The sequence below is a fragment of the Pongo pygmaeus genome, chromosome 21 (genome assembly GCF_028885625.2).
Source record: "Pongo pygmaeus isolate AG05252 chromosome 21, NHGRI_mPonPyg2-v2.0_pri, whole genome shotgun sequence".
Lineage (NCBI taxonomy): Eukaryota > Metazoa > Chordata > Mammalia > Primates > Hominidae > Pongo > Pongo pygmaeus.
In genome coordinates, this window is record NC_072394.2 from 36,153,277 (window position 1) to 36,174,502 (window position 21,226).

The 21,226-nt window shown below is 50.5% G+C and overlaps 2 protein-coding genes across 6 annotated transcripts in view; one reads left to right on the forward strand and one right to left on the reverse strand.

Moving 5' to 3' along the window:
* Positions 1–2,452, reverse strand: part of PXMP4 (peroxisomal membrane protein 4) — a 29,340-nt gene extending 26,888 nt beyond the window's left edge. Inside the window, exon 1 of one of the 2 annotated variants that reach the window (XM_054467494.2) lies at positions 2,128–2,404. In XM_054467494.2, the coding sequence (XP_054323469.1) occupies positions 2,128–2,240 (113 nt within the window). In that variant the 5' untranslated portion in view covers positions 2,241–2,404. Of the gene's footprint in view, positions 1–2,127 lie in introns of both variants that reach the window. The other variant, XM_054467493.2, reaches the window with a different exon arrangement.
* Positions 2,453–14,229: 11,777 nt separating this feature from the next.
* Positions 14,230–21,226, forward strand: part of ZNF341 (zinc finger protein 341) — a 60,098-nt gene continuing 53,101 nt past the window's right edge. Inside the window, exon 1 of one of the 4 annotated variants that reach the window (XM_054467489.2) lies at positions 14,230–14,371. In XM_054467489.2, the coding sequence (XP_054323464.1) occupies positions 14,341–14,371 (31 nt within the window). In that variant the 5' untranslated portion in view covers positions 14,230–14,340. Of the gene's footprint in view, positions 14,372–16,404; positions 16,541–21,226 lie in introns of those variants that run through there. The other 3 variants (XM_054467488.2, XM_054467491.2, XM_063659142.1) reach the window with 3 other exon arrangements.

Consider the following 21,226-nt stretch of genomic DNA (forward strand, 5'->3'; position numbering starts at 1 on the left):
TGAGGTCAGGAGATCGAGACCATCCTGGCTAACACGGTGAAACCCCGTCTCTACTAAAAAATACAAAAAAAAAATTAGCCGGGTGTGGTGGCGGGCACCTGTAGTCCCAGCTACTCGGGAGGTTGAGGCAGGAGAATGGCTTGAACCCGAAAGGTGGAGCTTGCAGTGAGCCGAGATCATGCCACTGCACTCCAGCCTGGGCAACAGAGCAAGACTCCGTCTCAAAAAAAAAAAAAGAAATAAAAAAAGGGCCGGGCACGGTGGCTCACGCCTGTAATCCCAGCACACTGGGAGGCCGAGACAGGTGGATCACGAGGTCAGGAGATCGAGACCATCCTGGCTAACACGGTGAAACCCTGTCTCTACTAAAAATACAAAAAAATTAGCCAGGCATGGTGGCGGGCGCCTGTAGTCCCAGCTACTCGGGAGGCTGAGGCAGGAGAATGGTGTGAACCTGGGAGGTGGAGCTTGCAGTGAGCCGAGATTCCGCCACTGCACTCCAGCCTGGGCGACAGAGCGACACTCCATCTCAAAACAAATAAAAAAAAACTTGGCAAAAGGGTTACTGATGTTATCTCAGGGCACATCAAGGAATAGCTGATATAACCTGGCCAGACCCAGTGGGAACCAGTTCTACCTGACTCTTGAGTGTCCATGGGAGCCAAGAGCCTGGCACTGGTGCCAGGCATCCTTGGGTTTGAATCCTGGCTCCAACCGTGACCAAGTGCTGTGGCCATGAGAAATGGGTCTACCTCTGAGCTACAGCCTTTTCATCTGGAAAATGGGGACGATGGCAATTCTGATCTTGTACACTTATTCATTCATTCAATAAATATTTCAGAAACTACTAAATGCCAGGTGCTAGTAATATACCAAGGAACAAAATAGATAAAGTTATGGCCTCATGAAACTTACTTTTTTTTTTTTTTTTTCCTTTTGAGATGGAGTTTCACTCTGTCACCCAGGCTGGAGTGCAGTGGCGCAATCTCAGCTCACTGCAACCTCCACCTCCTGGGTTCAAGCAGTTCTCCTGCCTCAGCCTCCCGTGTAGCTGGGACTACAAGCACGTGACACTACACCCGGCTAATTTTTGTATTTTTGGTAGAAATGGGGTTTTGCCATGTTGGCCAGGCTAGTCTTGAACTCCTGACCTCAGATAATCCGCCCGCCTCGGCCTCCCAAAGTGCTAGGATTACAGATGTGAGCCACCGTGGCCAGCCTGTGCTAAGCATTTCACACATATTGACTCAATCCTGATAGTATAAGTACTAGTACCATACCCATTTTACAGATATTGAGGCTTAGAGAGGCTAAATGACTTCCTCTAGATCACACGGGTAGGTGGGGCCAGGGTTCAAGCCAAGGCATCCACATCCTTCCCACCATCCACGTTGCCACTAGGATGCTAATTCTGGGGGACACAAACCACTTTCTCTGGTTTGTTCTCTGCTTTGTCCCCGGTTCTGGCACTATAGGCCCTCAATAAAGGGTGGCTGTTATGCACTAGGTTTAAAGGAGACTGAGCTCCCCTCTAGGCACCAGCCAGGGCAATGACCCCAAGACCTCTCTTGCAGGTAAGATGCCAGGATAGTTGCAGCTTCTTTTACATTCATTGTCACGTCCCAGGAGCCCCCTGAGCCAAATGGGACTTAGCGCTGGAGTCCTACAGGTGAGGAGTGAGAAGCAGGATGCAAGCCCATGGGCAAGCTTCATGGGGACAGAATAGACAGGAGGCATCCGCCTGCCAGCTAGAGGCCAGAGTCCAGTTCCCCATTGTGCAGATGGGGCCGTTGAGGCCAGTCAGGCCCAAAGGCACACAGAGAGGCGACGTGAACTGAACCCAAATGAGGGGATACAGGAGCTGGCATGGGAGGAGTCAAAGCAAGAGGGCCAGGCTGCAAAGGTTGGAAGACCCAGAAAATGTGCAGTGGGAGCCCCAGTTCAGAATTGGGAAGGCGCGCAACCCAAAATCCAGCTCCCACTGCACAGACGGTGACCTCCGAGACTTAGAGACACACGAGGACTGCTCCAGGGCAAACAGCACCGCGGCATCGGACTTCGAACTCGCGCCTCTGACCCCAGCCAGGACATCCATCAGCCCCAGCCCGACCCGACAGCCCCACTCACACAGCCCCGTTCCGGAAGCCCTTAAGCACGGCCAACGCAGCGTGGTAGCGGCGCTTGCGCAGCAGTGCGTTGACGACTACCAGCAGAGCCCTCAGCTGCGGCGGGGCTGCCATAGTGCAGGCTGCGCGCAGGGTCGGGGTGAGGAGCTGGAAGCGCACTAACAGCCGGGGGTTCCAGCTGCGCGCCCACAGCCCCTCGGTAGCGCCGCCGACTCGTGGCGTCTATACGCTGTTTCTGCGTCACTCATGCGAGGAAGACCAATCAGAGAGCGTACTTGTCTCATGGGACAATAGCACTCATCGAAATAGTTGTCTGACTGGAAGAGAAAGGAAAGCTTGTAGCCAATCACAGTGGGCTCCGCCCAAGGTCACACACTCGATTTGTCCAATCAGAAGGCACTTTCCCTTGGGCCATGTTGGGTTCACGAGTGGGTTTGGAAGGAGGCGTGTACTTGGAAGGAGGGCTCCGGAATGAGGAGTGGCCCTGCTTAGAGATGGGATGGGCGACAGGTGATGATTCAGGGAGGAGCAGGGCCCCATCTTTACGCGAGACAGTTGTGACTGGGATATCCTTTACCATAGCGATCTTCTCAGAGTGTCAGTCACATGGCCCCTCAATGGCTTCCATGTATGTATGTATGTTTTGAGATACAGCCTCGCTCTGTCACCCAGGCTGGAGTGCAGTGGCGCGATCTCGGCTCACTGCAACCTCCACCCCCCAGGGTTCAAGCAGTTCTTCTGCCTCAGCCTCCTGAGTAGCTGGGACTACAGGCACCTGCCACCATGCCCGGCTAATTTTTTGTATTTTTAGTAGAGACGGGGTCTCACCATGTTGGCCAGGCTGCTTTCCTGACCTCAGGTGATCCACCTGCCTCGGCCTTCCAAAGTGCTGGGATTACAAGCGTGAACCTAGCCGGCGTCCACTTATTCTTAGAATCCAAACTCCTCCCCAAGGCCCAGGAGAGAAGACCTCCTGTGATCTGGTCCCTGCCTCTCCCTCTGACCCCACGTTCCAGCACTTGCCACCTCACTGCTTCCCAGCCAAATGGCCTCCTTTATGTTCCTTGGGCCAAGAACCCTTCTACCTCAGGGACTTTGCACTTGCTGGTTCCCTGCTTGGTATTCGCCATCCTGGGCTCTTCCCATGACCGGCTTCTTCTCATCCTTCAGGTTTCAGCTCAAATGCCACCTCATCAGAGAGACTTTCTGAGACATCCAATTTGAAGTAGCACTGTCCACTCTGACTCATTACCCTGGCTCTTTTTTTTTTTTTTTTTTTAGACTGAGTCTTGGATCTATCGCCCAGGCTGGAGCGCAGTAGTGTGATCTCAGCTCACATCAACTTCTGCCTCCCAGGTTCAAGGGATTCTTCTGCCTCAGCCTCCTGAGGAGCTAGGACTACAGGTGCATGCCACCACGGCCAGCTAATTTTTGTATTTTTAGTAAAGACGGGGTTTCACCATATTGGCCAGGCTAGTCCAAACTCCCGACCTTGTGATCCACCCGCCTTGGCCTCCCAAAGTGCTGGAATTACAGATGTGAGCCATCGTGCCCGGCCACCCTGGTTCTTATGTGTTTTTTCTTTTTTTTCATAGAACTTTTGACACTTTAGACTTGTTTACTATGTGTTCATTGTCCATTGCCCTTACCAAACTGTAAATTCTATGAAAGAAGAAATCTTATTTGTCTTGTTTTCTCCTGTAACCCCAATACTGGGCACATGGTGGGTACTCAACACTTGCTTGTTGAAGCAACACATAGTTTTGGGTTGTCATCTCCCAGAGCATTGATGGGTGTCATTAACATATGATGTCACTATGTGGAGTCGTCACTGAATAACAGCTACACATTGAGTGGTGGCTGTGACTTGTGAGGGTGTCCCCTGTTACTTGGGCCATATGGTATTTACCGGTGATGTTATTTGCTCGGTGTCAGGGGACAATTTCAGAGGTCAATGAAGGAGGGAGTTGTGCTGGGCCTATTTTGTCACTGAAACTGGGTTTTCTGGGATTTTTCTTTTGTGATGGTAGGCTACTTTATTCAGTTCATCCTTCCTCTGAAGATAATGACTGTGTTAGATAATATATTAAAATATCCTCTTAAAAACACTGAAGTTCCTTGGCTGGGCGTAGTGGCTCATGCCTGTAATGCCAGCACTTTGGGAGGCTAAGGCGGGTGGATCACTTGAAGCCAGGAGTTCGAGACCACCCCTGACCAATATGGTGAAACCCCGTCTCTAAAAAGTTAAAAAACAAACAAAAACAAAAACAAAAATACACTGAAGCTCTGCCAGGTACGGTAGGTAGCTCACGCCTGTAATCCCGGCACTTTGGGAAGCCAAGGTGGGTGGATCTCTTGAGCCCAGGAGTTCGAGACAAGCCTGGGCAACATGGCGAAAACCTATCTCTACTAAAAATAAAAAAATTAGCCAGGCCTGGTGGCACACACCTGTAGTCCCAACTACAGGTATGGGAGGATCACCTGAGCCTGCGGAGGTCAACGCTGCAGTGAGTGGTGATCACTCCACTGCACTCCAGCCTGGGTGACTGAGACCCTGTATCAAACTGAAGTGCTTAAAAGTATGAGGAATGTGGCCGGGCACGGTGGCTCATGCTTTTAATCCCAGCACTTTGGGAGGGTGAGGCGGGTGGGTCACCTGGGGTCGGAGTTCGAGACCAGCCTGACCAACACAGAGAAATCCTGTCTCTACCAAAAATACAAAATTAGCCGGGCGTGGTGGCATGTGCCTGTAATCCCAGCTACTCAGGAGGCTGAGGCAGGAGAATCGCTTGAACCCGGGAAGCAGAGGTTGCAATAAGCCGAGATCGCGCCACTGCACTCCAGCCTGGGCAACCAGAGCGAAAGTCCATCTTTTTTTTTTTTTGAGACGGAGTCTTGCTCTGTCGCCCAGGCTGGAATGCAGTGGTGCGATCTCGGCTCACTGCAAGATCCACCTCCCGGGTTCACGCCATTCTCCTGCCTCAGCCTCCCGAGTAGCTGGGACTACAGGCGCCCACCACCACGCCGGGCTAATTTTTTGTATTTTTAGTAGAGACGGGGTTTCACCATGTTAGCCAGGATGATCTCGATCTCCTGACCTCGTGATCCGCCCGCTTCGGCCTCCCAAAGTGCTGGGATTATAGGCGTGAGCCACCACGCCCGGCCCGAAAGTCCATCTTTAAAAAAAAAAAAAAAGTATGAGGAATGCTCAGGCCAATTATGGAGTGAAAGCTGGTAACCAGATGCTTAACAGGAAGATTGGGATATTGGAGCACCAAGGCTACTTATGACATGAGGGCGTTTACCAGTATTAAACCTGCAAGTTTCAGCTTGTCAACCACACAGGGCAAGAGGGGCACAAGTGAAAATCCAGGGCCTCCCCAGGTGGGGAGCCATATAGCAGATCTCCTCACATTAAGCTGAGCCCCAAAGGGTGTCGCCCTCAAGTCTAACGTGAAATGAATCCGCTGCACAACCCACACCACCAGCCCCAAGGAACTACAGAAAAGGCTGCCTTGGTGCTAAGCAGAACAGCTGAAGGAGAAGGAAAGAGGAACTTTTTTTTAAAGCTCTTCCTTAGGAAGTTGTGATCATTGATGAGTTTTTTTGTAACCCAGGGAGTAGAGCCTGATATAATAGATCAAGAAAGCTCAAGCTATGAACTGGGAACCTGGTTTGAGATGATAACCGAGTAGATGGGCTCTCCAAACCCTTGGCAAAAAGGAAATACAGGCCGGGCGCAGTGGCTCGCGCCTGTAATCCCAGCACTTTGGGAGGCTGAGGCAGGTGGATCACCTGAGGTCGGGAGTTCAAGACCAGCGTGGCCAACATGGTGAAACCTCGTCTCTACTAAAAATACAAAAATTAGCTGGGCATGGTGGCGCGCGCCTGTAGTCCCAGCTACACAGGAGGCTGAGGCAGGAGAATCGCTTGAACCTGGGAGGCAGAGGTTGCAGTGAGCCGAGATCATGCCACTGCACTCCAGCCTGCCAACAGAGCAAGACTCCGTCTCAAAAAGAAAAAAAGAAAAAGCAAAAATTAGCCCGGCATGGTGGCGGGCACCTGTAGTCCCAGCTACTCGGGAGGCTGAGGCATGAGAATCACTTGAACTCAGGAGACGGAGGTTGCAGTGAGCCAAGATTGCACCACCGCACTCCAGCCTGGGCGACAGAGCAAGACTCCACCTCAAAAAAAAAAAAATTGTGCTCACAAAATTTAAAACTTAAAAAAATCAATATTGGGAGCAAAAAACTATTTATTTCATGGCAGATTTGAAAAGGAACCAGACAGAACTTCTAGAAATCTACTTCTACTGCTCCCATGAGGAGTCAGTCACTAAGTCCTGACACATGGCCCGGCATCAGAAGGTGTTTTGAAACTATTTGGTTTGGCAAGTTCTTCCTGGGTGCTCTCTTTTGCTAAGTCCTTTCTCACATAGATGAATAAGTTTCTGCCCTCAAGGGGCCCTGCAGGGTGCTAAGGATAAAGAGTTGCAATAATGGGGACGCTTATTATCTGGTGACCTTTTTAATTTTACATAACTCTGAGTTCCTCAGGGTAGGGCCTGTTTGTTCACCTTTGCCCAGTAAGCACTTACAGAGAGTATGGTACTGAGTACTGCCTATGTGCCAGGGATTGTGTCCTGAGAGCTTTCTTTTCTTTCTTTTTTCTTTCTTTTTTTTTTTTTTTGTGTGACAGAATCTTGCTCTGTCACGCAGGCTGGAGTGCAGTGTGACGTGATCTTGGCTCACTGCAACCTCCGCCTCCCAGGTTCATGCCATTCTGCTGCCTTAGCCTCCTGAGTAGCTGGGATTACAGGCACCCACCACCAAGCCCAGCTAATTTTTGTATTTTTAGTAGAAATGAGGTTTCACCATGTTGATCAGGCTGGTCTTGAACTCCTGACCTCAAGCGATCCTCCCACCTGGACCTCTTAAAGCCACCGTGCCTGGCCCTAACCTTTTTTTTTTTTTTTTTTGAGACAAGAGTCTTGCTCTGTCGCCCAGGCGGGAGTGCAGTGGTGCAATCTCAGCTCACTGCAACCTCCGCCTCCCAGGTTCAAGTGATTCTCCTGCCTCAGCCTCCCTAGTAGCTGGGATTACAGGTGCCCGCCACCATGCCCAGCTAATTTTTTTTTTTTTGTATTTTTAGTAGAGATGGGGTTTCACTGTGTTGTCCTGGCTGGTCTCGAACTCCTGACCTTGCCAAACTCCAAGGCCCACCTCAGCCTCCCAAAGTGCTGGGATTACAAGCGTGAGCCACCGTGCCCGGCCGGACCTTGTTTAGCCTTAATTAGCTCTTTATTTATTTATTAATTATTATTATTATTATTATTTGAGACAGAATCTTGCTGTCACCGAGGCTGGACTGCAGTGGCACATATGCCTCCCGGGTTCAAGTGATTCTCTTGCCTCAGCCTCCCGAGTAACTGGGATTACAGGTGCGCGCCACTATGCCCGGCTAATTTTTGTACTTTCAGTAGAAACGGGGTTTCACCATGTTGGCCAGGCTGGTCTTGAACTCCCGACCTCAGCTAATCCACCCGCCTCAGCCTCCCAAAGTGCTGGGATTACAAGCGTGAGCCATCGCACCCGGCCCCTTAATTAGCTCTTTAAAGACTCAGGTTACAGTTACATTCTGAGGTACTAGGGGCCAGCACATCAACATATGAATTTTGTGGGGAAGACACAATTCAATCCATAACAGCCACATGCTTTGCTGCTTACCACCAACACCAACCAACCTAACAAGATGTCAGGACCAAGCATTGCCTTGTGTGTCGGCACATTCTTCCCATTGTAGCTGGGAGTCTGATTTAAGCATGAGATTCTTCCCTCCCCATACAGAAGTTAATTTTTCTGGGGTGGCTGGAGCACTCACTGTGAAGTGGGACACTGGACATTTCCCACTCTCCCTCCTCCCTGCTTGACCCCTTGCCTGGAATTATTACATTACCTACCCCAGGAGCCTCTAAGCTGTGATTGGATTCTGTTCGGTGCCAACCAGGTAGCCCCAAGGGAACTGGACATGTGACTGATAAGTGTTTGGTGGATGAAGAGATGCCAGTAAGGGATGGAAAGTTTGGAGCGGGGGCAGCCTGACTGGGGAGGCTGCCAGAGGCGGGGCTTTACCTCCCTGAAACTCATTCAGTTGTTCCATCGGTGAAGCCTTCAGTCAAGCATTTCCCAAGTTGCCTCTGTGCCAAGCCCTGGGGTCCAATTTGTGTGTGTGGGGGTGGTGGGAGGGTTCTTTTTTGAGATGAAGTCTTGCTCTGTAGCCCAGATCTCGGCTACAAGTAGCTGAGACAACAGGTATACTACAGGCATATGTAGCTCATATCTCAGCTTGCTGCAACCTCTGCCTCTTGGGTTCAAGTGATTCTCCTGCCCCAGCCTCCCAAGTAACTGGGATTACAGGCATGCGCCATCATGGCTGGCTAATTTTTGTATTTTTAGTAGAGACATGGTTTGAGACAAGAGTCTTGTCTGGTCTTGAACTCCTGACCTCAGGTGATCTGCCCACCTGGGCCTCCCAAAGTGCTGGGATTACAGGTGTGAGCCACGGCGCCTGGCCAAGCTCCTATTGTTCTAGGCGTTTCACCAGGAAAGAACAGCATATGCAATATGCATCTATGCAACAGCATAGATGAAAATCTACTCTGCATATGCACCTGGTGGTATGGAAATATATGGGAAGCTGGCCGGGTGCAGTGGCTCACACCTGTAATCCCAGCACTTTGGGAGGCCGAAGTGGGTGGATCACAAGGTCAGGAGATCGAGACCATCCTGACTCACATAGTGAAACCCTGTCTCCACTAAAAATATAAAAAATTAGCCAGGCATGGTGGCGGGTGCCTATAGTCCCAGCTACTTGGGAGGCTGAGGGAGGAGAATGGTGTGAACCCGAGAGGCGGAGCTTGCAGTGACCCGAGATCGTGCCACTGCACTCCAGCCTGGGCAACAGAGCAAGACTCCGTCTCAAAAAAAAAAAAAAAAAAAAGGAAATATATGGGAAGCTGCCAAGGCTTGTGTTGGTGAATCTTTTACTGTCCAGTGCCTCTCATCACCCTCAGAATAAAACCTCCACCCTCCTGTGGCCCAGTCCATCTCTCCATCCTCATCTCCCTCTACCCATACATCGCTTATTACCCTTGGCTGCCCCTTTTCAGTTCTTGGCCTCTTTTCATTTTGGCCTCAGGGCCTTTGCACTTGTTGGTCTCTCTGCCTTTCTGTTTTTTCACACTGCTGACTCCAGCTCATTTCTCAGGTCTACTTCCTCAGACAGACTCCCCCTGACCATTCTGTCTAAAAGTAGCTTCCCCTCCTTCCAGAAAAAAAGTATTTAAAGTCATAGAAAATTTCTCTCTTTCTCTCTCTTTTTTTTCCCCTTGTTTACAGCCCATCTCACCTAGCTAGACTAAGACTCCATGAAGGCAAGGATTTTTGTCTTTTGGTTCATGCCTGCATCCCCAGCATCTAGAACTGTGTCTAGCACACAGTAGGTGCTCAACAAATATTTTGAAAGTAATCAAATAAATGTGAACGTATTCATTTCTTATTTGAATAATAAAACTAAAACAGGCCAGGCATGGTGGCTCACGCCTGTAATCCCAGCACTTTGGGAAGCTGAAGCGGGCAATTGCCTGAGCTCAGGAGTTTGAGGCCAGCCTGGCCAACATGGTGAAACACTGTGCCTGCAAAAAATACAAAAATTAGCCGGGCATGGTGGCAGGTGCCTGTAGTCCAAGCTACTCAAGAGGCTGAGGCATGAGAATCTCTTGAACCCGGGAGGTGGAGGTTGCAATGAGCAGAGATTGGCCACTGCATTCCAGCCTGGGCAGCACAACATGACTCTGTCTCAAAAAACAAAAAATAATAAATAAATAAATAAATAAAACAAAAACAATAGGTATACTTTGCAGGCTTTGGTGATGCAGACAAACAAAGAATAGTTATACTGAGAAACTTGCAGGGGAGAGGGGAGAATCTGAGGCCATTGGATCAGTGAGCATGTTAGAGACAGGGAGGAAGGAACCCTGACTTTACCCTGCCAGCGAGGCAATGGAAGGGGGCACTTACAGCTTGGGGTGTGCCCTTCAAGATTCCCAGGAAGGGAGGTAGGGTGTGGTGTCTTGGAGAAGAGTGGATTTTCTCTTTTTTTTTTTTCTCCTTTTTGTGGAGAATGGGGTCTCACTATGTTGCCCCAGCTGGTCTTGAACTCCTAGGCTCAAGCGATCCTCCAGCCTCTGCCTCCCTAAATGCTGGGATGACAGGCTTGAGCCACTGCCCCTGGCAGGGTGGGTTTTCTGTGGGGAACATTTGCTCAGGGCTCACTGTGCAGGAAGGAATGGGAAGGGAAATGGAGGTAACGGGGTAGCAGTGGTGTGCACAGGGGTAGTGTTCAGCGAAGTACAGGGAGTTCACTGGCAGAAATGGGCCTTGAGGGGGTGAATAGGCAGAGAGTCTGTGAGGCTATTCTGTGAAAGGGCCATATATACAAAGTGGTCCCCAAATGCCAATGGAGCCAAAAAACCAAGGAATGAGGCAGACAAATTCAGTTTGTCAGTAAAGGGTGTTTTAATGGGGGACCTTAAAAGCAGCATGGGCTTGGGCGGCAGCAAGACAGAGAGATCTCTCCCTCTGTTACCCCCAGACTTAGGGCTTATATTTCACAGGGAAAGAGTTTTAAGTGCTCTCTGCAAGACAATTAAAGGAAACTTCCAGAGCAGACAAGAATGCTGTATGTTTCATAGCTTATAATTTATGCAATAACATCAGGGCGGCATATAGCTTATAATTTGTGCAATAACATCAGGCTGACTAGCGACAGTAAATAAAGTAGGAATCAGGAGGCATTCACGGGACTGGGGTTAATAAGAAGTCAACATGGGGGGATTAGCATCCAAGATGGAATCACTTTTGTCTCCACAGAGACAACTTGTCAGGAACAGTGGCTAGCAGGGTTCCCCAAGGGGAGAGGAACTTTGAAAAAACAATTTTAAAAAATTGTAGTTCAGAGGTCTCAAACTCCTGGGCTCATGCAGTCCTCCTGCCTTGGCCTCTCAAAGTGCTAGGCTTAGAGCAGTGAGCCACCATGCCCAGCTGCAAACAAATAACTTTTAATTGTAGGAGCTACATAGTGAATACAAGAAAATGAAAATTATGATGTTTGTTATTTATTTAGCTGAGGCTAAAATAGATATTTTAGTAAAACCAATGAGAACATTTAGAGTCCAATCCGTGGTGGTCCCGTTGTATGAGGATGTGGCCATGATCATGGGAGAGATTCATGATTGATGGTGACAAAGATTCTTTGCTTGCTCTAACTGCTTGGTCAGACTTTGGAATCTTCTGCTAGGCCCACGTGTGCACTTCCTTGTAAAATCTAGTTTTCACAAAGAATGCTTTAAGTCAGTTTAGCAGGAACCCCCATCCTTAATATCTAATCATCCTAGATATCTGATCAGGTTCCTCATCTGTCACCATCTCCTAGGTGATGTTGATTACCCTCGTCCATCTTCAGCGAGAATCCTGTTAGGTCGGTTTAGCCAGAATTCCCCTTACCCCCGATGTTTCCTCTTGGTAATTTTCTATCAACTGACCTCCCTACCCCCAGCCTCCATGATGTTCCTCGGCTATAAATTCCCCTATGCTGTATTTAGAGTTGAGCCCAGTCTCTCTCCCCCACTGCAAGGCCCCTTTGTAGTGGTACCTATCACAGTAGTTCTGAATAAAGTCTTCCTTATTGTGTTTGTGTTTTAGCAAAGATCATTGAACAATTTTTTTTCTTTTTTTTTTTTGAGACAGGGTCTCATTCTGTCACCCGGGCTGGCATGCAGTGACATGATCACGGCTCACTGCAGCTTTGACTTCCCAGGCTCAAGAAATCCTCTCACCTCAGCATCCCTAGTAGCTGGGATTATAGGCATGTGCCACACACCTGGCTAATATTTTTAAAAATCATTTGTGGAGATGCGGGTCTGACTATGTTACCTGGGCTGGTCTCCAACTTCTGGGCTCAAGCGATCCTCCTGCCACCTCAGCCTCCCAAAGTGGTGGGATTACTGAGGAGCCACCACACCCAGGTAAATACTTTTTTCTTTTTTTTTTTTTTTTAAATTTGAGATGGAGTTTTGCTCTTGTTGCCCAGGCTGGAGTGCAGTGGCGTGATCTCGGCTCACCGCAACCTTCGCCTCCCGGGTTCAAGCGATTCTCCTGCCTCAGCCTCCTGAGTAGCTGGGATTACAGGCATGTGCCATCATGCCCACCTAAGTTTGTATTTTTTTTTTTTAAGTAGAGACGGGGTTGGTCAGGCTGGTCTCGAACTCCTGATTTCAGGTGATCTGCCCGCCTTGGCCTCCCAAAGTGCTGGGATTACAGGCGTGAGCCACTGTGCCCGGCCTAATTTTTTCTTTAACGATAGCCCCTTCCTTGGTTTCCCCCTCCCCTCTATACACTCCCTAAACTCTTGCTTGTTGCCCAAGGGTACTCTGAAACCACTATCACACATTATGATTATTGAGAAAGGGTCTCACTCTGTTGCCTAGGCTTGAGTGCAGTGGTGGGATCATAGCCCACTGCAGCCTCTACTTCCTAGGCTTAAGCAATTCTCCTGCCTCAGCCTCCTGAGTAGCTGGTACTCAAGTGCAAACCACCATGCCCAGCGACTTTTGTTGTTGTTGTTGAGACGGGGTCTCACTATGTTGCCCAGACAGGTCTCAAACTCCTGGATGCAAGTGATCCTCCAGCCTCAGCCTCCCAAAGTGCTGGGATTACAGGTGTGAACCACTGTGGCCGGCATACACATTGTAATTAAATAGCCTTTAAGATTTAATGTCGGTCTTTTTTTTTTTTTTGAGACAGACTCTTGCTGTGTTGCCAGGCTGGAGTCTGTGGTACGATCTCGGCTCACTGCAACCTCTGACTCCCTGGTTCAAGCAATTCTCCTGCCTCAGCCTCCCAAGTAGCTGGGATTACAGGCACGTGCCACCATGCCCAGATAATTTTTATATTTTTAGTAGAGACGGGGTTTCACTAGTTTGGCCAGGATGGTCTTGAACTCCTGACCTCGTGATCCACCTGCCTCGGCCTCCCAAAGTGCTGGGATTACAGGCGTGAGCCACCGCGCCCGGCCTAATGTTGGTCTTTTTTCCCACCTCTAACTCCATGGGAAAGGACCACCGTGTCTCTAGAGCTATTACGGGACTTGGTGCATATAAGGCCGTTACTAAGCAGTTGATGGAGGATGAATGAAGATGAGAGGGGTCTGTGTGTCGGGGAGAAGTCCCAGTGAGGAGCACCTCTCATTCTGTGCGACCTGGATAGGACCCCTCGGAGGCTGGGCTAGGAGTGGCTGGGGTGGGTGTTGGGGGTTTATGTGACAGAAATGGGGTCCGGACAAGCAGGGATGGAGGGTGAAGAGATGGAGTTACTTAAGAGATAATGGGATCCCCAGCACGGAGACCCACGCCTGTAATCCCAGTGCTTTGGGAGGCCGAGACGTGAGGATCGCTGGCGGCCAGAAGTTGACACCAGCCTGGACAAAATAGTGAGACCCTGATCTCTACAAAAAATAAAAATAAAAATTAGCAGGACATGGTGGCGTGTGCCGGTAGTCCCCGCTACTCTGGAGGCTGAGGCAGGCTCCCAACAGGCAGAGTTGAGCGGGGTAGTAGGGGCGGGAAGTCTCTAATAGGGGATGAGGGATGGGAATCTATGTTGCACAGTTTGGAGATCCCTGTGACAGTTGGGTGGTCTGGGTGAGGTGGGATAGGGGTCATGGTTTGTTGCAGAGTCGGGGTATACTGTGCTCAGCGGAAATGGGGTTCGTGCTGCAGACCTGGAGGACTCACGTGCTGTGGGAATGGGGGATTCCGTGTCAGAGTTGGGGGGTACGGTCCGGTGAGATGGGGATGTGGATTTAGATAATAGGGGTGGGAAGTTCCGCGTGTGCGGCGGATATAAGGTCGGTGTAGACTTGGACGTTCAAGTGAGGCGGGGTCCACACTCGGTGGCCCGGTGACTGGGTTATCGAGTGGAGCCAGGGCAGCCCAGGGATGCTGGGGTCCCGCGAGCCTAGGTTGGGTTTCCAGGGCTGGGGGCTCGGCGGCGGCTCCTGGGCGCCCCCTGGCGGCCCCAACTCAGCCGCCGCGGCTCCCACAATGCTCGCGTAGCCGGGCTTCGGCTCCCGTGGCGGCGACGGCGGCGGCTCCAAGATGGCGCAGGCGATCTTTGAGGCCCTGGAGGGTGAGCGGCGGCGGGGCCGGGGGAGGCGGCTGTTCCGCGCTGCGCCCCCTCCCGCCGCGCCCTCGCAGCGCCCGGCCTAGGGCGCGCGGCGGCCGCGGGGCGGAGGGCGCCGGGGCCGGAACAGCCGCGGGGCGGGGGGGCGCGGGCGGGAACAGCGCGGGATCCGAGGCCCGGCGGGGGAGCTCCGGGGCCGGAACAGCCGGCGAGAGCCGGGCCGGCGGGGAGGGGGCTCGGGCACGGAACAGCGCCAGCCTGTGCGGCCTCGGGCGGGCGCGGGAGGGGCTCCCTGCGGGGAACCGCGCGGGAGGCGACGGCGGGGCGGTCTGGAACAGCCGCGGCCAGGGAGGCGGCTCGGCGGCGCGCGGGGACCGGGACGGGGGTGCGGTCGCAGCTGCGGGCAGGAGGGCCTCGGCGGCCTGACCACGAAGAACTTCTGCGGAGCGGACTGTATGCCTCGTGCTAGGACGTAGTCTCAAAATCAGACCACAGCAGCAGAGGCGCCACCTGTGTGCACAGCCTGTACTCAGAGCTTAGGGACCCAAGCCAGCAAACACCTGGCGTCTGTAGTGTGCACCGTGGCCAGTGCAGTTTTACGAATTAAACTGACACCGTGGGTGCTGGCGCGGTGTGCCCGGCCGGGACGCGGTGCTCCCAGACCCAGGCCAGCAAACGCTGGGTGCCGACGGACTGTTCCGTGCTCTGCAAGAACCTGGGATGGGGTTGGTGCTCAGGCTCAAAACTGTGGGCTCTGGAGACAGCAAACACTGAGCACCTCCATGTGTGCATCTGCTGGGCGTCGGGGAGGAAGGGCAGCCTTAGCGACTCCGGGCCATGGCGCAAAATAGATATTGTGGGAAATACAGACCAAGAATGGTCTTGGAGGAGTGGGATGAGATGAGTATACAGATAGGGTACAAACTGGAAGTACTGGACTGGCGGGATGAAGCTGAAGCTTTGAGTCCTGCGGCTTCCTAGGAGATCTCAGCCACTCCCTGCACTTTTTTAGACGGAGTCTCACTCTGTCGCCCAGGCTGGAGTGCAGTGGCGCGATCTCGGCTCACTGCAACCTCCCCCTCCCAGGTTTGAGCGATTCTCGTGCTTCCGCCTCCTGAGTAGCTGGGACTACAGGCGTGCACCACCACACCCGGCTAATTTCCCTTTTTTTTTTTTTTGAGACAGAGTCTTGCTCTGTTGCCCAGGCTGGAGTGCAGCGGAGCGATCTCGGCTCACTGCAACCTCCGCCTCCCGGGGTTAACGCCATTCTTCTGCCTCAGCCTCGCGAGCAGCTGGGACTACAGGCATCCGCCACCACGCCCGGCTAATTTTTTTTTGTATTTTTAGTAGAGACGGGGTTTCGCCGTGTTAGCGAGGATGGTCTCGATCTCGTGACCTCGTGATCCGCCCGCCTCGGCCTCCCAAAGTGCTGGGATTACAGGCGTGAGCCACCGCACCTGGCCATTTTTTTTGTATTTTTAATAGAGACGGAGTTTCACCATGTTGGCCAGATTGGTCTTGAACTCCTGGCCTCAAGTGATATGCCCACCTCAGTCTCCCAAAGTGCTGGGATTACAGGCGTGAGCGACTGCTCCAGGACTCCCTTCACTTCTTGAAGGATCACAATTCGCACCAGGAAATGGGGGACGGGGTAGCCCTGTCTCCATCTAGTGGGGTTCCGATTCAGAAGACTGACTGAGCCAGACCCTCCCTGTAGTCTCTGCCCTGCAGTCTGGTGGAGGAGAGAAATTATAAAACAAGCAATTATAGAAATTATAGAATTATGGAAAAGGTCATGTAGAATAAGATGACCTCAGCTGGCCATTCCTACTGTGAATAACATAAGCAGGAGGTGGTGGATCAGGAAGGCCAAGGTCAGTGGTAGTTCCCTCCCAGAGGCCAGTAGAATGGGGTGAGGCTTACTTTCTCTTTAGGCTGTTTGGACTTCCTCATTGTTTGAATTTTTACTGCAAGAATGTGTTTGTGTATTGAGTAATGAAGACAGTTAAAGAGAAATCAGTTCCTAGGACAGTGGGATGCATGTTGGGTGAAGAAAGGCAGCAGGACTTTGGAGATCTAGGGGAGGAGAGCATGAGAATGGCCCAGGCAGCGGGAACTGCATTTTCAAAGCTCTGGGGAGAAAGGTCTCCTGGGATTCACAGAAGCTCGGTGTGGGTGAGCTGCTAGAGATGGGGTTTGATGGAGCAGCTGAACTTTATCTTGGGATCAGTGTGGAGCTAACAAAAGGTTTTCAGCAGGGGAGCAGCACAATGTGATGTATGTTTTATAAAGTTCACCCTAGCTGCTCTGGAACAGACTGGAGGGGGCCAGAGTGGCAGTAGGGGCTCGGGGTGGAGGCTGCTGAGGTTGTACAGCAGAGAACTGGGCTGGGAAACAACTGTGGGGATGGAAAGAAAGTTTATTTGAGATGTATTGGGGAGGCAGAATAGGCTAGACTTGCTGAAGAACCAGAAATGGGGAGTGGGGAGGGGGAGCAGTGGGTTGAGGGAAGACCCAAGGGGTGCCGCCCCAGAGGGTGCCTTGGTGCCCTGTTCTTGATGAGGATTACTGGAAGAACAAACTTTGGGGTGGAGAATGACATTTAATTCGAGTTCAGTTTTACACAGGCTGCCTTTTTTTGTTTTTGAGACAGGGTCTCACACTGTCTCCCAGGCTGAAGTGCAGCAGTGCAATCTTGGCTCAATGCAGCCTCCACCTCCTGGGTTCAAGTGATTCTTGTACCTCAGCCTCCCAAATAGCTGAGACTACAGGCGCATGCCACCACGTCTGGCTAATTTTTGTATTTTTAATAGAGAAGGGGGTTTCACCAGTTTGGCCAGGCTGGTCTCAAACTCCTGACCTCAAGTGATCCACCCATCTCTGCCTCCCAAAGTGCTGGGATTACAGGCATGAGCCACTGAGCCTGGCCCAGGCTGCCTTTTTAATTTAATTTAACTTAATTTTTTATTTTTTTGTGACAGTCTCACTCTGTCACCCAAGCTGGACTGGAGTGGTGCGATCTTGGCTCACTGCGACCTCTGCCTCCCGGGTTCAAGCGATTCTCCTGCCTCAGCCTCTCGAGTAGCTGGGATTACAGGCACTTACCACCATGCCTGACTAATTTTGTATTTTTAGTAGAGACGGGGTTTCACCATGTTGGCCAGGCTGGTCTCGAACTCTTGACCTCAAGTGATCCACCCGCCTCAGCCTCCAAAGTGATGGGATTACAGGCATGAGGCACTGTGTCCAGCCAGCCTTTTTTATTTTTATTTGTAGAGACAGGATCTCACTCTATCTCCAAAGGTGGAGTGCAGTAGTGCATTCATAGCTCACTGCAGCCTCAAACTCCTGGGCTCAAGTGATCCTCCCACCTCAGCCTCCCAGGTAGCTATAGGTGCATGCCAGGACACCCAGCCAGTTTTTTAAATTTTCTAGAGATGAGGTCTTGCTATGTTGCCCAGGTTGACCTTGAACTCCTAGCATCAAGCAATCCTCCTGCTTTGACTTCCCAAAGTGTTAGGATGTACCCACCCTGCATTTGTTTACATTTTTTTATTTTGAAATCACTTTTTCTGTAGATTCACATGCAGTTGTGGGAAATAATAGAGATCCCACGTGTCCTTGACCCCATTTCCCCTGGTGTAACATTTTGCAAAACTACAGTGTGTTACCACCAGTCAACATACAGAACAGGGGCATCACTCCAAGGAGTTGCCCTTTTATAGCCACACCCTAAATCCTCCCCTTCTCCCACCATCCTTGATGCCTGGCAACCACTGATCTGTCTCCATTTGTAAAATTTTGTGATTTCAAGAATGCTATATAAATGAAATCATAAAGTGTATACCATTGAGATGGGCTTTTTTCACCCATCATAATTCCCTAGCGATTCATCCAAGTTGTTGTGTATAGCAATAGTTTGTTCCTTTTTATTGCTTAGTAGTATTCCATAGTATGGCTATTCCACCATTTAACCATTCACTCACTGAAGAACATATGAACTGTTTCCAGTTTTTACTATTTTTTTTAGACCATGTCTCAAAAAAAAAAGTAAAAACTGGAAACAGTTCAGATGTTCTTCTGAACCATTTCCTACACCCTCTACTACCTTCTGGCCTTCCTCCCCCACTCTAGTGGGGCTTAAGCCCCCCACCATTCTGAAACTGCCTCTGCAAAAATTGTAACAGTGAGAAAATGATGACAGAGAAAGATGCCTGACCTAACCAATCCCCACCTTGCCTTTAACCTCCAAACTGCCCTTAGTCATCCCTGGGCTTGGGCCAAGCTAACTTCGGCAGAAATTTAATTTACAGTTTAAATGATAATAGCCCTTCCCCAAAACTAAACTGCCTTTGTAAAGCTGTTGAAAGACCACCAGGTTTTCACCTGGGCAACATGGGGAGATTCCATCTCAAAGTGTTCACTGTTGCCCAGGCTGGAGTGCAGTGGCATGATCTTGGCTCACTGCAACCTCCACATCCAAAGTTCAAGCAATTCTCCTGCCTCAGCCTCCCGAGTAGCTGGGACTACAGGTGCATGCCTCCACACCTGGCTAATTTTTTCTATTTTTAGTAGGGACGGGGTTTCACCATGTTGCCCAGGCTAAATTTTTTACTATTATACCTAAAAGTGCTATGAACATTTGTATACAGATTTGCACACAAATGCTAAAACACTCACAATTTTGCATAAAATGGTAGAAGATTCACTGAAGCTTGTTCAGGAGAGCTTGAACCCCAGGCTTGAAACTCCAGATATTGGAAGGAAGTAGACTGGAGTGAGTGAGACTGCCCAGGGACAGCATGAGAGGCAGAGGAGACAGAGTCCAGACAAAGGAACAAAGGACAAAGTGTTTCCTCAAAATGGAAACACTTAGGGGGTGGCCAGGAGAAGAGAGTAAAGGAGGCACAGAAAGGTAGAGAAGACCCAGGGAGGCTGTGCCCTGGAGCCAAGAACAGAGTGTTTCAGGGAGTGGCAGGTGCTGCCAGATGGTCTTTGGTGATGATGGGGAAAGTGTTTTGGTGGAACTGTAACCATCCAATGGGTTCATTTTGCCTGCTGCCCAGATACAGCCAATTTATCAAGACAGGGGAAATGCGATAGAGAAAAAGTTAAATTCACACAGAGCCAGCTGAACAGGAGACTGGAATTGTGTTATTACTCAAATCAGCCTCCTAGAAAATTCAGAGACTAGGTTTATTATTATTATTATTATTATTATTTTTATTTTTTGAGATGTAGTCTTGCTCTGTTGCCCAGGCTGGAGTGCAATGGCGCAATCTCGGCTCACTGCAACCTCCGCCTCCTGGGTTCACGCCATTCTCCTGCCTCAGCCTTCTGAGTAGCTGGGACTACAGGGACCTGCCACCATGCCCAGCTAATTTTTTATATTTTTAGTAGAGATGGGGTTTCACCATGTTAGCCAGGATGGTCTCGATCTCCTCACCTCATGATCTGCCCACCTCAGCCTCCCAAAATGCTGGGATTACAGGCGTGAGCCACCATGCCTGGCCAGACACTAGGTTTTTTCAAGGATAGTTTGGGGGACAAGGGAATGGGTGCCGCTGATTGGTTGGGAGTGCAATCATAGGGTTATGGAAAATGGTCCTCCTACATGCAGAGTCTGCTTCTGGGTGGGGCTGCAGGACTCATTGGTGGGTCTGGGTGGAGCCATTGGTTGTCAGAAATGCAAAAATGTGAAAAGATATCTCAAAAGGCCAATCTTAGGTTCTATAATAATGATGTTGGGGCCAGGCGAGGTGGCTCACGCCTATAATCCCAGCACTTTGGGAGGCCAAGGCAGGTGGATCACTTGAGGTCAGGAGTTCGAGACCAGCCTGACCAACATGGAGAAACCCTGTCATTACTAAAAATACAAAATTAGCCAGGCATGGGGGCGTATGCCTGTAATCCCAGCTACTCGGGAGGCTGAGGCAGGAGAGTCGCTTGAACCCGGGAGACAGGTTGCAGTGAGCCACGATTGCGCCATTGCACTCCAGCCTAGGCAACAAGAGTGAAACTCCGTCACAAAAAAAAAAAAAAAAAAAGTTGGCCAGGCATGGTGGCTCATGCCTGTATTCCCAGCACTTTGGGAGGCCAAGGTGGGAGGATCCCTTGAGCGCAAGAGTTTGAGACCGTCCTGGGCAACATAGGGAGATCCTATCTCAAAATAATAATAATGATAATAATATTATCTGCAGGAGTAATTGGGGAAGTTGCAAATCTTGTGATCTCTGGAATAATGGCTGGTAATATTTATGTCTACACCTTACCAGAATTTAGGCTCCTCTTATCCTCCTAACCTCATGGTCTTTCATTAGCTTTACAAAAGAGGGTTAGTTTTGGGGAAGGGCTATTATCATTTAAACTGTAAACTAAATTTCTCCCATAGTTATCTTGGCCCAAGCCCAGGGATTACTAAGGGCAGTTTGGAGGTTAAAGGCAAGATGGGGGTTCGTTAGGTCAGGTGTCTTTCACTGTCATGATTTTCTCACTTTGCAACTTTTTCGAAGGTGGTTCCAGGTGGTGGAGGGCTTAAGTCCCACTAGAGTTGGGGAGGAGAACTGGAAGGTGGTAGAAGAGATAGAGGGTGTAGGTGACCCTCATGGGATACTTGCTGTTGAAGGGAGGAGAGATGGAAACATGAGTTTGCAGGAGGGCACTCTGGAGAGACTGATCATGTATAGCTGTGGATGGCTCCCAGGCACAGTGTGGTGAGAGTTGGTGGAGAGTGGCTTCTGAAGAACAGGAGGAGATGGAGGAGATGGAGGGGAGGGCTGCGCTGGCGGCGTTAGGAGGGACACAGCCTGCATTGTGACAAGGGAAAGCATGGATTCAGTTTGGCTGCAGGAGCTGATGGTT